We start from the raw sequence: 15,307 nt of genomic DNA, 5'->3' as shown, positions 1-15,307 counted from the left end.
TACAGAATCGTGCCATATCCCTTACCTTCAGAATCAGTATTTTAACAAGCTCCTCAGGTATTGGGTGTCTGCAAGGCACCATGCAGAGAATAGAAACACAGTAGGGGCAGTTACTGGAGGAAAAAAAAATCACTCCGAGGAGTGGTCGGTCTGAGGTGTTTACAGAACACACAAGGAAGCTGATCCACAGCAGTGGCGTATAAGCATCTGGAGGCTGGGCCGGAAGTGCAAGGTAACATTCATCAACCTGTTAGTATCTGAAGCCATGGTCTGACCCAACTTCCCTGGGATCTGCCCAGGAAATGTTATCACTAGGCAGAGGGCCCAGAGGGAGCACTAAGAAACACCATTATTTAAAGTTCCATACAGCAAAAGGTATCCACAAGAAACAGAAGGAGCTTCCAGGGTAGGTATAAACAACGTGAGGAGTGGGCAGAGTTCCAAGTGGCCGGATGGTCAACATTCTCATTTTCCAGCAGAGGTCACATAAGGATAGACAAAAGTCCATGGATTTGGCAATCCTGACGTCAGAGTAAAGCTACGGATGGAGATTATTTCCCATTAAGTTCTTTCTTGACCTTAGTATGTGGGGATGCAATTTAGTTTCTGCTTTCAAAGTTCAGATGAGTAGAGTATGTGAGAGGAGCTTGGTATGGAGCCAGTTTGCAAACGTTCTCTCTTCCAATAAGATGGTAAATTCTTTGAGGAATAAGGAAGGCACATAAAGATGAGTAAGACCCAGTCCTAACCCTCAGCGTTGATAACAAATCAGAAATAAGATATCTGCAGTACAAGATGGGACATATATTATAAAATATTATACGGATTCAAAAGAGGCATACACTACATCCAAACAATCAGAAGAGGCTGCTTACCTCTTCTCGATTGTTAGTACAGAGATTTGCTTACTTTTTAACATTTACATACTTAACACAAACTGTATTAACTGCTGACTTTTTCTCTTAACAAATCTGATGAATTATTAATAAAGTCCCATTTATTCCAAAATCCAAGGAAACTTCAAGCTCATTCATGAGATATTTATTAAAATAACACATTTAGGGAAAAAAATCAATACAATGTATACATCATTACTGAAAACTGTATACCATCATACAAAAAAGGATTTTATTTTGGGAAATTGATTCCTAATTTATGGCAAGTTTTACTTTCAGAAATAAAACCACAAAACAACACAATCTAATTCAATCTTAAAGGCTGGCATGCTGAGCAAGGAATGTTCTTATTCTTTGTAGGAGCTCCTTCTTTACACTGTCAGGTACCAGGGCTGAAATATAAAAATAAAAATATAAGAGCAAGAAGATTCCAATTAATATATGTCAATTTGAGATTTGGCATTTTATTCACAATTACCAACAGAATAATTTCATAAGTAACTCTCATGCTTCAATAAAAAAATAAAGACATCTGAGAAAATATATTTGCGATTCATTATTTGAATGAACTATCTATCCAATACCTAAAAATATATTACACATGTGAAAATTCTTTAAACTAGGAATAGAAAAGGTCTTTTTTTTAAACAGAGGCTGTAAAAAATTGATAGATTTGATTCAAATGCAACAACTTAATAAGCTTGGTCAAAATCACCATATACAAAAACAAAAACAGAGAAAACACTCTTACAAAAATGGTCTAATCTCTCCACTACACAATTTCTTCAATTTGATACGAAAAAGATCAGCAGGCTTACAGAAAAATGAGCAGAGGAGATACGAAAAGGAGAGGCACATAGTTCTTGAATGTAAAAAGAGTTTAACCTCACAACAGAAATGAAAATTAAAACCACACTCAGATAGCATGTTTTACCAATCAGACTGGCTAAATTCCGAAGGTCAATAATATATGTATTGGCAAGATTGAGGGAAAACTGGCCGTCATATTGGCTGGTGGGAGAATAAATTGATATAGCATTTTGGGGAAGGTAATTTGGCAATACTGTATTGAAATAAATGCATATACTTGAATCAGCAAAGATGCAAAAGCTTCAATAGTAGTTGTATTTGTTATATGTTTATTTTTAAAATTTTGAACCATGTGACTGTATTATCTACTCAGAATATTAAATTAAAAATGGGAAAATGGGAGTTCCTTGGTGGCCTAGTGGTTAGCATTTCATGCTTTCACTGCTGTGTAGCCCGGGTTCAATCCCTGGTCGGGAAACTGAGATCCTGCAAACTATGTGGTGTGGTCAAAAAAAAAAAAAGGGAAAAAAAATCCCTGCTTTTTGAAATTTACATTAATACTAAAGGTCAATACATAAATCTACACTATTTTGCCTCTTTTTGGCTACTAAAAATAAGGACAACAGGGAATTACTAAACAGATACTACTCTTTATAAATTTAGTGTAAGCCTGCCTAGAAATAAAGACTACACAATTAATTCAAGTCCACTGGAAATGTGATCACTGTGCATATTAAAGTTCATAGAATTGACATTAAAAAAGGGTCAATTTTACTGTATGTTAAAAAATAAAACAAATAATTCTTTTGACAATAAAAAGAAGACTATGAAAAGAAAAAAAAAGATTTATCTTTACTTCTCTTTTCCTTTTTGCTCATTCTCTAGCAGGGGAGCTACAAGGGACAGAAATGTCCAACACACAAGCACTGAAGGAGAAGCAGAGGATAATTTCTACCCTGTTGACAGATTACGTTCTTAAATGTTAACAGATTAATCATACATTACAGAAGTAGAAAAAGAAATTATAGAAATTTATTTTAAAATATAAATCCATGGAGGGCACAATAAATACTGCTTTTTTTACCCCCCTTTCTCTGAGATACAATTGACCAAAAAAGTCATGTTGTTTAGCTGTAAACAGCCCTAAAAAGATGGCTGGAAAGGACCATGAGATGTCGTAGCTCCTTTCAGATGGTAGCAGTTAAGGGGACAAGTATTCTCTAAGTAATAATTTTAAACTTATTTACTTTTCACACTTAAATTCTTTCTACTATTTCTGTGTGAGGAAACAACTAATGGGTCATCTAATTTACCTGTTTCCACTTATAACTACAACCCCCTTCTCCCTGACTTCCTCAAATGAAATGATGAAAATAACCTATTTACACTTAATTATATGATGTAATTCCTGACTTAATATATTAACACTGATGAGATAAATATTATTTCCTCTCTTTCCTTTGGCTTCGCTAAACAAAGCATTAAAGGGAGAAATTAAGGTAGCTGAAATGTGAGTCTTAAATATGAATTACCCTGGCCATGAAGTTATGAAGCTACCAAATTTTTAATTAGACATTCAAGAAGACAGTTTTGTTTATTTTTAATAAGGAAAGAGAGCAATGACTCAGGGGCTGGTATAAAACTCTGAATTATTAAATATCAGGCTAAAGTTTATAAATCCTAGCTTCAGATATTTGCCTCTATAAAATCTCGTGTTTTAAAAATTATGTCTTAACCATATCAACTTACATTTGTATACTGTTTTAAGAGTGCAAAAACATTTTATACTTCTCATCCTGTTTGTACTCAAGACCATGCAAGAGAGTTGGCAAGGCAACTATAAATCTTCCCAGAGAGGAGATGCAAGTACCCACATAATTTTGGAAAGAATGCTTTTCCTTGTAAAAAGAAAGAATAGCCGAAACAGTAAAAGAGAAAAAAAAATCATGTCTTAGCCCATGTTTCCTTTCACACAATTTGTATTTCTTACCTCTGCCTTTTGGTGTGATTTCAGCCACCAAGTCATCAACAGTAACGTGTTCTAGTCCTTTTTCTTTAATTACCTCTTATGCAAAAGCAAAAAACAAATCATATCATTTAAAATCATTATCTGTAAGAAAGATTTTCATAGAGGAAGGGTTAAGATCATGTTTTTATAGTACAGACTGGTCTTTAAAAAAAAAAGAGGACACTTCTTTTTTTCTTTTCTAATGAAGATTTAGTTCAACCTTAAACACAGTATGTATTCACCAGCTCAAAAACATAAAACAAATAATTCTAACACTTAGAATGAATTTAAACCGTAAATTCAAATCTAATATTTATAAAAGACTGGAAACTTACAACAGCACAGATCTTATTTCACGATAATCACATTAGCTCTTGAATGTATGGAGGGGAAAAAAGCTGTAATTTAAGTCTAAATCCTTTGTTCCTTTCTCTTCTCTGGTTGGGCCAAAAGAAGGAGAAAGGCGGAAAAGGGTTAACACTTACTGGGCCTCTATTATGTGCTGGGTGCTTTGCATCATTTAATATTCACGATAATCTAATGAGCTGAGCATTTTCCCCACTTCAGAGATGAGGCAATTGAGGCTTAAAGATTAAATAACTCATTAAAACAAGACTTGAAATCCAGTTCTAGTCTTACCAGTGAAGGTCTGTATGACCTCAAAGTCTATGCTTTTATTACTCTGGCACATTGCCTTCTTCAGGTGAATGATATAAATAGTCTCTACCATCATTATCATCCGTAGAAACCATTACAGTACAATGAGAATTCATTATAAACATCCAGAATTCCAGCAGACCAAAAGCTGAGCCAGAAAGGAAGGAGATTCATCTTAGTCACACGTGTAATCTATCTAATGGCATCATTATCAATACCCAGAAATTTAACAAGCTTCCATTTTATAATTTAAAAAGCACATGTGATTTTCTCAGAGCTTTTATAGATGATTTTTTTCAAAAATAACACTGTTAAAGACAGGAGATATAATTCCTATAGGTCTGCCAACCATAAAGTGCTCAACGTGTTATTAAGAAAAACAGACTAGGAATAACTAATGTTTCACTTTGAGTAGGCACACCGAAAAAGGTGGGATTTCATACTCCATGCCACAGGAAATCTTGCCTCACTTGTTTTAAGAGAAACACAAAGAAAATTAGGAAGAGGTCTACATATTATCACTGAGAGGAGGTAAGCTATTTCCATAAGATTCAATTTTCTATTTGTTTAAAATTATGCTCAAACACTCAATATATCTTAAAATACTGACTATAATTTTTCTAGTGAATTGCAAACCAACACAGTTGAGAGCAATGGAATTAGCTTATCTTCTAAATGAAGCTGATTACCTTTACAGTGTGCCTTCAACTGATCCTTCCAGCCACATTCAATTAACTTAGCTCTCAGCAACTCTTTGAGGCTGTTGAAAAAGAAGTGTTCCCAAATTAAACTACAACAGTGTACAACATCTTAGATAGCAATCTTTGAAGCAAAGCTTCAACTGTTCAATTAAAAATCCCCTGCCTTCCAGTTATAAAACTTTAATTTAACCACTACCTAATCTTGGTTCTATCACTAAAAAAGTTCTTTGATCTTATGCAAGTCATTTAAATGCTGGGCCTCACTTTCAACATCAGTAAAATTCAATGAAGTGGATGGGGTACAATACTTCTTAAGAAACCATACTCTCTGGCCTTCTTACACACTTTCTACTTCCCTCCACCAACAGGAATATTGTGGGTTTTGTACAGCTTCAAAACGGTATTAGCTGAGTTTGAAGCAGCTGTACTTTTCAAATCTTCAAACTCCAAAATCCATTCTTTAACTACAAATTCTTACCCGTTAGCTCTCTGACTTCCGTGTTATATCTCCAACCTCACAGACTGCCCCCTTCCTTCTTCTCATTACCTTCTAAACTACACATTAACTATGGTATTTCATTAATTCTTTTTTTTTTTTTACTTTTTTTTTTTTATTTTTGTGACATAAACTTTATTTTTTTTGTTGTTTTTTGTTTTTTTTTGGCACACGGGCTTAGTTGCTCCGAGGCATGTGGGATCTTCCTGGAGCAGGGATCGAACCCGTGTCCCCTGCACTGGCAGGCAGATTCTCAACCACTGCGCTACCTAGGAAGCCCGGTATTTCATTAATTCTGACTGTGTTTTTCCACATTTTAACAATTCAGTAATTGGCATGCCTATCATAATTTAATTGGCAGTACTTTATTCTTCAAGGTTAAAAAAATAATGATGTATATTACAACTAATGGCACCACGGGTGCAATCAAATACTTTATCCTTTTGCAATACCTACTCTTACAAAGCCTCAATCTTCAACCTAAGTCACCTAATTTCTCAGTTTAAACATGTCAAGTCCCAAACCAAACTGCCTCTTTTTCAATAGGCCTAACATCCACTGCGTCAGGGGTCCCCAACCCCCGGGTCGTGGACCGCAACTGATCTGCGGCCTGCTAGGAACCAGGCCACACGTCAGGAGGTGAGTGGCAGGTGAGCCAGCCAAGCTTCATCTGCCACTTCTCATCGCCATCCCCCCCCACTCCACCCCTGGTCTGTGGAAAAACTGTCTTCCATGAAACCGGTCCCTGGTGCCAAAAAGGTTGGGGACCGCTGCACTACATTACAGTTCCATCTCCATGTTTAATTAAGTAATTTAATCATAATAGTCCAACTCTTGCTTCTCTTCCACTTTAAGCTGTCCTCCTTGTCAGAATGGCAACTCAATTCTTCCAAGTCCTCAGGCTAGAAACCTTGGCAGCATCCTTCACTCAGCAATTCTGATAACACTAACATCCAATTCATAAGCACATCCGACTGGTTCCAATTTTAAAATATATACTTGAAATCCAAATGTTTCTCACCACCTCTGCCATCACTACCTCGATCAAGCCACCATCTTCTCTTGACTGGACTGTTGCCAAAGCCTCCTAACTTGTTCCCCCTGCTACTTCCCTTGTATCCTTCTTTCTCCTCTCACTGCCCAAAACCCTCTAGTGGCTTCCCAATTTACTCAGAATACAATTTTAAGTCTTTACTACAGCCTAAGTGACCCTGCATGTTCTGCCCCCTCTGCAGCGATGCCTCTGACTTTACTGTTTCTCTCCCTCACCCAACTGACGCAGTCTCATCAGTTTCTATGGGTTCCTCAAAATGCCTGGCAAGGGAATCCCCCGGCTGTCCAGTGGTTAGGACTTGGCGCTTTCACTGCCAGAGCCTGGGTTCCATCCCTGGTTGGGGAACTAAGGTCCCATAAGGTGCAAATGGTGCAGCTGGGGTGGGGGAGGCGGAAGGCCAGGAAAGCTTGTCGTAGGACCATGGCTCCTAAGAGTCTCCCCACTCCCTCATTTCCTTTTGATCTCTTATCAGTGAAGCCTAGTTTTTTTTTTCCCCTATCCAAAGTAACACACCTGATTATTCTCTTTATTTTTCCCTAGAACTCATCACCATCTGACATATTACACATGTATTTTCTGTCTTCTCCCAGGAGAATGTAAGCTGTATAAAAGAACAGACTTCAGTGTGTTCACTACTGTATCTCCAGCACCTTAACAGGGCATGGCACATGGTAAAAACTCAGTAATTTTAAGCCGCGTGAATGAATACAGATAAAAAACAATAATACATAATCCCCTATACGCATTATTTGGCAATACTATCCTCTCAGTTTCCCAAGGCACTGTTCTAGATGCTTTCTTCTTCCTCATTCCCCATATCAAGGGTTGTTGATTTTACTTAAAAAAAAAAAAAAAAAAGTAAGTTCTTTCCATTTTTGCTGTTTTTCACTTTTAACCTGATAACATCTTCTGTAATCTATCTCTAGCCCTTCAAGTCTATCCTCCATACTGCCAAAATAACATTCCTAAAGTACAAATATGATTTAGTCAGCTCCTTTCTCAAAATTTTTTAATGACTCCCACCACCCAAGAATAATGTCAACCACAAATGTTTTTGCAAACTACCACCTATTTTCCTGCCATTTCTTTGACAGTAAAACCCTCCACAACTCTCGGTGTAAGAAATCTGGGTAGGGCTCTAGCAATGGAAATGTGACCTAGGCAAGGCTGATCATGAACGGCCTACTTACTACCTAAGTAAGACGGTAATCAAGCTAGGTCCTTTGCTGAAACTACTAGGAGGAAGGTAGTCTCAGGTAGAGAGATGTAAATTTTGAACTGCTAATTTCTGCCACCTTGTGGGTAGTGCCTTCTTGAGAACAATGCCAACAGAGAAGAAAGCAGAGATGAGAGAGGAAAAGAAAGATATATTCTTGGCAACAATTTTTGAGTGCCTGGACCCAGTGGTGCCTGAAGCACCTTCAAGCCCTAGACTTTTAGTTACATGATCTTACATATTTCCATAGGTTGAGCCAGTTAGTGAGTTGTTTATCATTTTTAATGAAAAAATTTCTGATTATACAAAAGCCACATTTCTCTTATCCACTGTCTTTCACATTTTAATTGCAGTTTCCCAGAATATTATCATATTGCAACAAATCTCTTTGACTTTGCATATTTGGTTCCATCTGCCTAGACTGTCCTTTCTCCTTCATTGGGTTGGGGAACTGCTAATCCTTCTCTCCCAGTTGAAGTACCACTTCTATTCTGTGAGACCTTTACTGATCACCTTACTCCCCAGGTAGAGCTGAAAGATCCCTCTTGCTCCTTCTATATGTCTCTCATACAATTTATCACCGTGCTCCTGGAAGCCTTTTCTGATTCCTTAGATGCTCCTCTGTACTTCCAAACCTGTTCATTCTTCAAATATTTACTTGGCCAACTATGTGCTAGGCATGATGCTGGGTATACAGTAGTATTTCTGCTGTCAAGGAACTCAGATTGTATTGATAAAAGTAGGTGATTATAATACAAGGTGATTAAATGCTATGCTAGGACAAGGCATTTGGGAGCTAACAGATTCTTAGAAGAGAGGATATGTGAATTAAGACCTGATAATGAGCTAGAATTAGTAAAAGATGGGGAGAAGGAAGAAGAATGTCTCAGAGAGCAGGAACAGCACATGCTGCTCTGAGGTTAAGAGAGCCTGGTAACAAACTGGTTCCATCATGTCTCCCTGTTAAAAACTGGGTAACATTTTATCTTCAATTGTAGTTACTTGGGTATATATTTTTCTTCTCTATTAGACTGGACATTTTTTTGAGAGAGAGTCATTTCCTGTTCATCTCTGTACATGATTCACTTCCCTCGAAGTCTTGCAACATTGAACAGACCTAAGCATTTTTATAGATGTTAGGAATTGAAGCTTTCGATAATCTCAATTTTCTGTAATTTATTTCCACTGACATCAGTTTTGTTATTCGATATTTAGATTCTTACAATATAACATAACTATAATTTAAAGATGCTAAATGTAATTTATTAACAAATCTATTACTTACCGTTCTCTTTCTCCAGTTTCTATCAACTTTTGGTTAATCGCTGCTCTCATCTGCGCATCTTTGTTCATCTTGCTAACCTGAACATCAACATGTATTTTCAGATACAGAACACTTACAAAGCATTTCCTTCTAAATTCTCTAGGCAAGCACCTCAACACGTTTAACATTCTGTCTGTCAACTGAAGGGGTGATAAATTTCAACAATGTGTTTACAAGGTCCTTACTCTCAATATTATTTACTGCATCCCAAGAAGTCATAATCATGAACTTTACAATTTTCTTCCCCCATGTACGCTTTATTAATAAGTCTTTGGATAATAACAATTACTATCACATTTATTAAACAGCTATGTACCTGGCACTGAGCTAACATATTGAGTGTTTATCTCATTTAATTCCCAGATCTTATTCTTTTATGTAAATACCATTAACATGGTTTGTATTTTACAGATGAGGAAACTGAGGCACCGAGACAAGAAAGTGGTGAAGGCAGGATTTGAACTCAGGTACTGTGACCCCAGAAGCCCCAAAATACTTTAACAGCATATCATAACTAACTGCGAATCATTTCTGCATCTTAACTAACTGCATTCAAAATTTTGGAGAAGCTATACAACCTAAATAGCAATAAAAACTTAAGCACAGTTTGTGAAAAATGAAATTTCCGGGTAAGGCTCTTAAGTGCTTTACTCTAGTTTTCACGAGTATGCACCCAGAATTACAACTGCCAAACGAGTTGTAAGTATATGTGTATGTGTGCTCTTTATCAAAACTTGCTGGTTGAGATAAGAAAACAAATCTCAAATTAATTCCTACCTTAGAAAATTCTCAAGTTGCAGTAAAAACAGACAAGCAGAACGGTGTAGAAAGGAGAGGAAGGTTAAGCTGTAAAACTTGTAATAAACTAACAATACTCCAACTTCTCTGTCACTAACTTGAGACTACTTTTGTTGTGTCCCACCTCGCCGCCTATCTGAAAACTCAGACTGGCAGTGAGTTTTCAGAGTTGTTTTTTTTCTTCTAATGGGACAGGAGAAAGGAGAGGTTGCGGAAGGACTCGGATATGTTTGCTTTTGCAGCTGGAGCCTAACACTTTCAAAATAATACCAAGGTCTAATCAGTACCATTCCTAGAATACTGAGCTCGAGTTTGCCTTGGCCCCTAAAATACGGATAGTGACCTTGGACAAGTCAGTTCTTAAAGGCCTCAGTTTTCTCACTGGTAAAACAAGGGCGCTAGGGGATCCCTCCCAGTTCATACATTCTTTGGGAAAATAGAATAGGGCGGAGACAGCGGGAGAGGCGGGAGGGGAGGAGCCAGAAAACAAAGCGAGGACTGGCTTCAGGCCAACTCCGGTAGCACGCCCTGTCGGAGAGCCCTACAGGCCCGCGAGCGCGGGTCGGGGAAGCTAACGAAAGACAGCACATCGAAAGGAGCCTGGGCTGGGCCCGGGTCCCGGCCCTGAGGACCACGGGCATAGCTCACCACCATCACCGCGGGCGAGGGCCGTCCCTTCCCAGCGACGAAATGACCCTTGCGCTGACGACCGTTACCTACCACACTCTTCGGCTGCCCGGACCTAGACCCTCAGTAGCTCGGGCACCTAAGCACACAGAAAGCTAGCACACGCATTTCCGGGGCGGGGTCTCGCCACCCTGCCTATAATGTGAGAATTTAACCAGCGCGGGCCGCCTCCTGGTCGCTCAGCCCTCTGGGTAAGAGAGTCCAGGTTGTTTTGTCGCACCGGCATTAAGTTCCCGAAAAACTACATATCCCAGCATGCAACAGAGCCAACTTTCCCGTGGGCACTACATTTCCCAGAAGGCACGCTACACCCGCAGTGTTTTCTGGGATGGGAACCACGCCGCCTCCCAGCCACGGAGTTAAGAGTGAAGCGCGGACGTTTCAACGCCAGCTGTATTATTTCTTACGCTAGGACCCGGGAAGGCGATGGAGGTTGCCGCTAATTTCTCTCTGCGGGTGAAGAGACCTCTGTTGGATCCCCGCTTTGAGGGTTACAAACTCTCACTCGAGCCGCTGCCCTGTTACCAGCTGGAGCTTGACGCAGGTGGGAAGTGGCGGCGTCCGTGCGCGCTCTGTTCCTTTCTCTTTTCGGCTTCCGAAGCTCGCCCCTTTCCGCATTTTCTTTCCTTGTGACTCCGGCTAGCCAGGCGACCGTGGCCTTCGTCACGGCCTGCCGAGTTGGGGTGGACCCAGAGGGGCTGCCTCGGGAGAATGACGCCCATCCCCGACCCCCGAGAGAGCCGCCATCGAGTGGCTCTTCCGTAGCCGAACCCTGGGCCGGCCCTCGGCTCCGCTGCCCGGGCTCCGAGGTCTTGCACGCGGGTGCTGCTTGGGCTCCGCCCGCCTGTCGGTCCTGGCCTGGCCCCTGCTGCGGAGAGAGCTCCGGGCAGGCTTTCCTCTTGGAGCATCCTCTGTAAACGTGTGCGTTGAGAAGCCACACCTGTTTGGAGGACCTTCTGCTCCTGTCTTCTCTGGCCGAGACCCAGTTCTTAGAAGAGAAACTCTGTTGCAGTTAGGATCGGGCCGTCAGACTAAGGACTCTTTAGTAGATGACATCTCGAGAAAAATTTGTGGAAAAGTTGCTTTAGAACCCACACTTCTACTACTTGTTTTGTTTATCTGTAGGTGGCGGGAATATTCATCCTTGTTGTTACAAGGTAAAGAACGGCATTTCTGTTAAAATGATAAAGAGCTCAGAAATTGCATCTTTAATACACAGCCCTGCTGATTTTGATGCATGTTGTCAGTGGATCATACCTTGAGAAATAATCTAGGTTTTATAGTATCAAATAAGTGCTTATTCATTTAATATGTAAATTATATAAATTCAACAACTTCTGTTGAGAGCTTGTTTTATGTTACATGATGATACAATCAAGATGAATATGACACAGTCAGTAACATAGAAATGCTATTGTCTAGTTAGGAAGAAAAGTGTAAGCAGATTACTGTAAGACAGTGTGGTAAAGCAGTGATAAGGATGTGTACAAAACATAATGATAGTGTTCCGGTATAAGTAAAAAATCAGATCAGATCCAACTATACCCAGTCTACAAGAGAAATACTTTAGAATCAAGGATGCAGACAGGTTGAGGGTAAAAGGATGGGAAAATATGTTAACACTCATTGATGATAATTGCCTGCACCTGTTATTTCGTTAAGGTGGTCAAAAGGTGATTTTCTAATTTTATCTTTGTTTCTACATTTATTCATTGAGACTTTTCTATAAAGGAAAACTTTGCATCATCAACCATTTAGATATCCTGAAATATAAGGAAGGCAGAATAAATGCATGATTCTTATTTAGTGACTTTCAGAATAGTGAGCTGGTGCCCTAGCAACATATACTGGTGACCAATTATCTTTTGAAGTATCATTCTGAAGGCATGGATTTTTTTAATATAATTTTGATGTATTGCAATCAATTCTAGTCATTATTCTGTTTGATATGCAAGCACCTCATCTTAGCCAGCGGAAAATCATTCAATTTAGTTCCTATATTATTTTGAAGACAAACCCATTAATCTTTGATAGCTTCCTTGCTTTCTGGCATTATAAAGTATCTCAGACCAGGAATCAGTCATTTCTCCAAGAAACTCTGCTTCCTTCTAATGGGAAATGGTATTTAGCTAGTAAAATCTGGGCAGTAGTGGGTGTTCATCGCCATAAGGCTATCACTGCTTCCGGGTCTTTTCAGTGAACAGATTATAAAGTAGGTATGTTAAGAGCAAAGATTATTATGAATTCATATTGATATTTCCAATCCAAATTTAATATTATTGGACTCTAGGTAGCTTTAAAAATCTTATCTTTTCTATCATGCTAAGAATCTTGATTCCTAACAACATTAATGTGTTTATTTGCTTTTTGCAACATTATTCCTATAATAATTTCCGAAGTAACAATATCAGTATTACAGCTAATAAGACTGACAAGTGCAGTTCATGATTTCTTTGTTTTTATATATTCATGTGTGTCCTTAAACTATACCCCACTAGGGATGGGCAGTTAAAATACTGGGTTTTAAGGTCATTTGAAGAAGTTACTTTCTTCGATGTTAAGCCACCAACTTGATATACAGTTAGGTTCAATTATTACATCTGATTTAATTTTATCCCTTTTTATTTAATTTTTTGAATAAGTAAAATATGTACACATTTCAAAGCTCAAAGTTATGTAACAAAGTACTCACACAGAGGTCTGAGTACCATATCTCTCCTCTCTACCCCATGGCTCTCTCCCCAGTAGGCAACCATTTTCCTTAGTTTTTGCTTTAGGCTTCCAGAGTTTATTTTGGACAACCTAAGTACACACATGCACACACACATGCACACATACATCTCTTCCTCTCTTATTACGCAAAAGGTAGTATACGATAAACGCCATTCTATCTTGATTTTTCCCCATTCAGTGATATATGCTGGGGATCACTCCATGGTGGTACAGAGGGCATCCTCATTTTTCTTTATAACCATCCAATAGTCCACTGTGAGGATACACTATTGTTTATCAAACCAGTCCACTAATTATGAACATGAGTTGTTTCCAACAATTTGCTATAATGAATAGTGACAAAGAGGCTTGCATTTGTGCTATTTAAAAAAAAAAAGCAAAAACATAATGATAGTGATCTGGTATCTTTCCCAAACCAGCCTGGGACATCTGGGAAAGCTTCCTGAAGGAGTTACTATCTAAGTTGAGCTTTAAAGAATAGATAGAGGTAGGAGTTGCTCAGGGTAAGAGAAAATGAGCTTGATGTTTCTTTTCATTCCCTTCCTTTCTCTCTCCCACCCCATATAAATAAATGATACCACCATGTTAGTTAGCCTTGCATTAAAACCCCCCCCCCCCAGAACTCAGTGGCTCAAAATAGTAAGCAGTTATTTTTGCTTACAAGTCTACAGGTCAGCTAGGTGGTTCTAGTCATGAGTGGACTTTCTCATGTATTTGGGAGTTCTCTGGCTTTAGGCTGGTTTAAGGTGGTTTCAGATGGTCTCTGCTTGGCCTTCCTCCATGTGGTCTCTCATCCCTCAGCAGGCTGGCACAGGCTTATTCCAAGAGACAAGAAGCAGTCTTGTCTTGAAGAGTTTTTCAGGCTCTGCTTGCAGTGTTTGCTGTTGTCCCATTGGCCAAAGCAAGTCGTATAATCAAGCCTAGAGTCAATATGGGAAGCTCAGACCAAAGGGCATAATATATCCAGGGAAGTAAACAAAATTGGGACTACTAGAGCAGGTTTAAATAGTTGCTCATGCTGGAGTCATCTTTGGTGTTTCTTCTCTTATATTCCCTATTCAGTTTCTTAGCGAATCCAGTCAACTCAAAATCTTGACTTCTCCCTGCTTCTACCCTTGTCCACGTCGTTGTTACTTCTTATCCCAGCTGTAGTACCTTCCTGACTAGGCTTTCTGCCTTCGGTTTTGGGCTTCTTCACTCCATTCTCTGTAAGGCAGTACGTACTATAGTTTTTTAATTCTGCATTTATTTGATATCTGTTTCCTCTACTAGACTGTGAGTTCCATGGATACAGTGGTGTTTCTCTTGTGCTTTACATGGTGAGTACTCAATACATTGAGTGAATGAAGAAAAGTTGTTGTTGAGGTCTTTCCATTCATGGGAAAGCATGAGCAAAGGGAAAAAATGAGATTGTGTGCAGGGCAGTATAGCAGTGCTGTATTGCCTGAGCAAAAAATACTGGGAAAGTGAGAGGACTCGGATAGGTGAGGGTACTTTTTTGTCTTTTGGACTTTATCCTGTGAGTCAGTGTTTCCCAGACTTTTCCGTGGGCAATTACGATAAAAAATAAAGCCCAACTGTCATAGATTTACTAACTTTTTAACTTGCTACCTGGAGATGTTTCTTAAGAACTATTATGTACCAACCCAACCTTTCATAAACAAAAGGATATTTCGACACCAAAAAAGCAGGAAGCAAAATCTCAAAATAAGTAGTCCTCTTAATTGAATACATAAAGTTGTTCTTTTTGTCCCCTCATTTCACCAGTATTGGTCTTAGATTCTCTTTGGGATGCACAAGTGGAGGTGATTAGGTGCCATTTAGGGTTTTAAGTATAGAAGGGAAATGGCAGATTTGGGAATTGAATAGTTCACTCCTGGGCTCTATGGAGATTGAGTTTGGAGGATGAGAGGAATGGGAGTGGGGA

At 39.0% G+C, this 15,307-nt stretch overlaps 2 protein-coding genes across 4 annotated transcripts in view; one reads left to right on the top strand and one right to left on the bottom strand.

Moving 5' to 3' along the window:
• Positions 1-1,025: 1,025 nt before the first annotated feature.
• ENY2 (ENY2 transcription and export complex 2 subunit) lies at positions 1,026-10,767 on the bottom strand. Its single transcript, XM_057736585.1, has 5 exons — positions 10,609-10,767; positions 9,124-9,200; positions 5,061-5,131; positions 3,697-3,771; positions 1,026-1,288 (listed from the first exon to the last, which is right to left on the bottom strand). The coding sequence occupies exons 1-5, from the start codon at positions 10,612-10,614 to the stop codon at positions 1,212-1,214; spliced, it is 306 nt and encodes a 101-aa protein (XP_057592568.1). The 5' UTR covers positions 10,615-10,767; the 3' UTR covers positions 1,026-1,211.
• A 195-nt stretch (positions 10,768-10,962) lies between these two features.
• NUDCD1 (NudC domain containing 1) overlaps positions 10,963-15,307 on the top strand; it is a 99,835-nt gene continuing 95,490 nt past the window's right edge. The window contains exon 1 of one of the 3 annotated variants that reach the window (XM_057735828.1): positions 10,963-11,191. In XM_057735828.1, coding sequence (XP_057591811.1) covers positions 11,074-11,191 — 118 coding nt within the window. In that variant the 5' untranslated portion in view covers positions 10,963-11,073. Of the gene's footprint in view, positions 11,192-14,672; positions 14,700-15,307 lie in introns of those variants that run through there. The other 2 variants (XM_057735829.1, XM_057735830.1) reach the window with 2 other exon arrangements.

Source organism: Hippopotamus amphibius, chromosome 5 (genome assembly GCF_030028045.1).
Source record: "Hippopotamus amphibius kiboko isolate mHipAmp2 chromosome 5, mHipAmp2.hap2, whole genome shotgun sequence".
Classification (NCBI taxonomy): Eukaryota; Metazoa; Chordata; class Mammalia; order Artiodactyla; family Hippopotamidae; genus Hippopotamus; species Hippopotamus amphibius.
Note: the sequence above shows the minus strand (reverse complement) of the source record. Positions and strands in the feature narration are given on the sequence as shown.

Bases quoted from the DNA above. Each gene is read 5' to 3' on its own strand.
- ENY2 (XM_057736585.1), bottom strand. The intron at 5,132-9,123 runs GTAAGTAATAGA...CTTTTTCAACAG, and splicing joins GAAACTGGAGAAAGAGAACG to CCTCAAAGAGTTGCTGAGAG. The intron at 1,289-3,696 runs GTAAGAAATACA...TTTATATTTCAG, and splicing joins AATCACACCAAAAGGCAGAG to CCCTGGTACCTGACAGTGTA.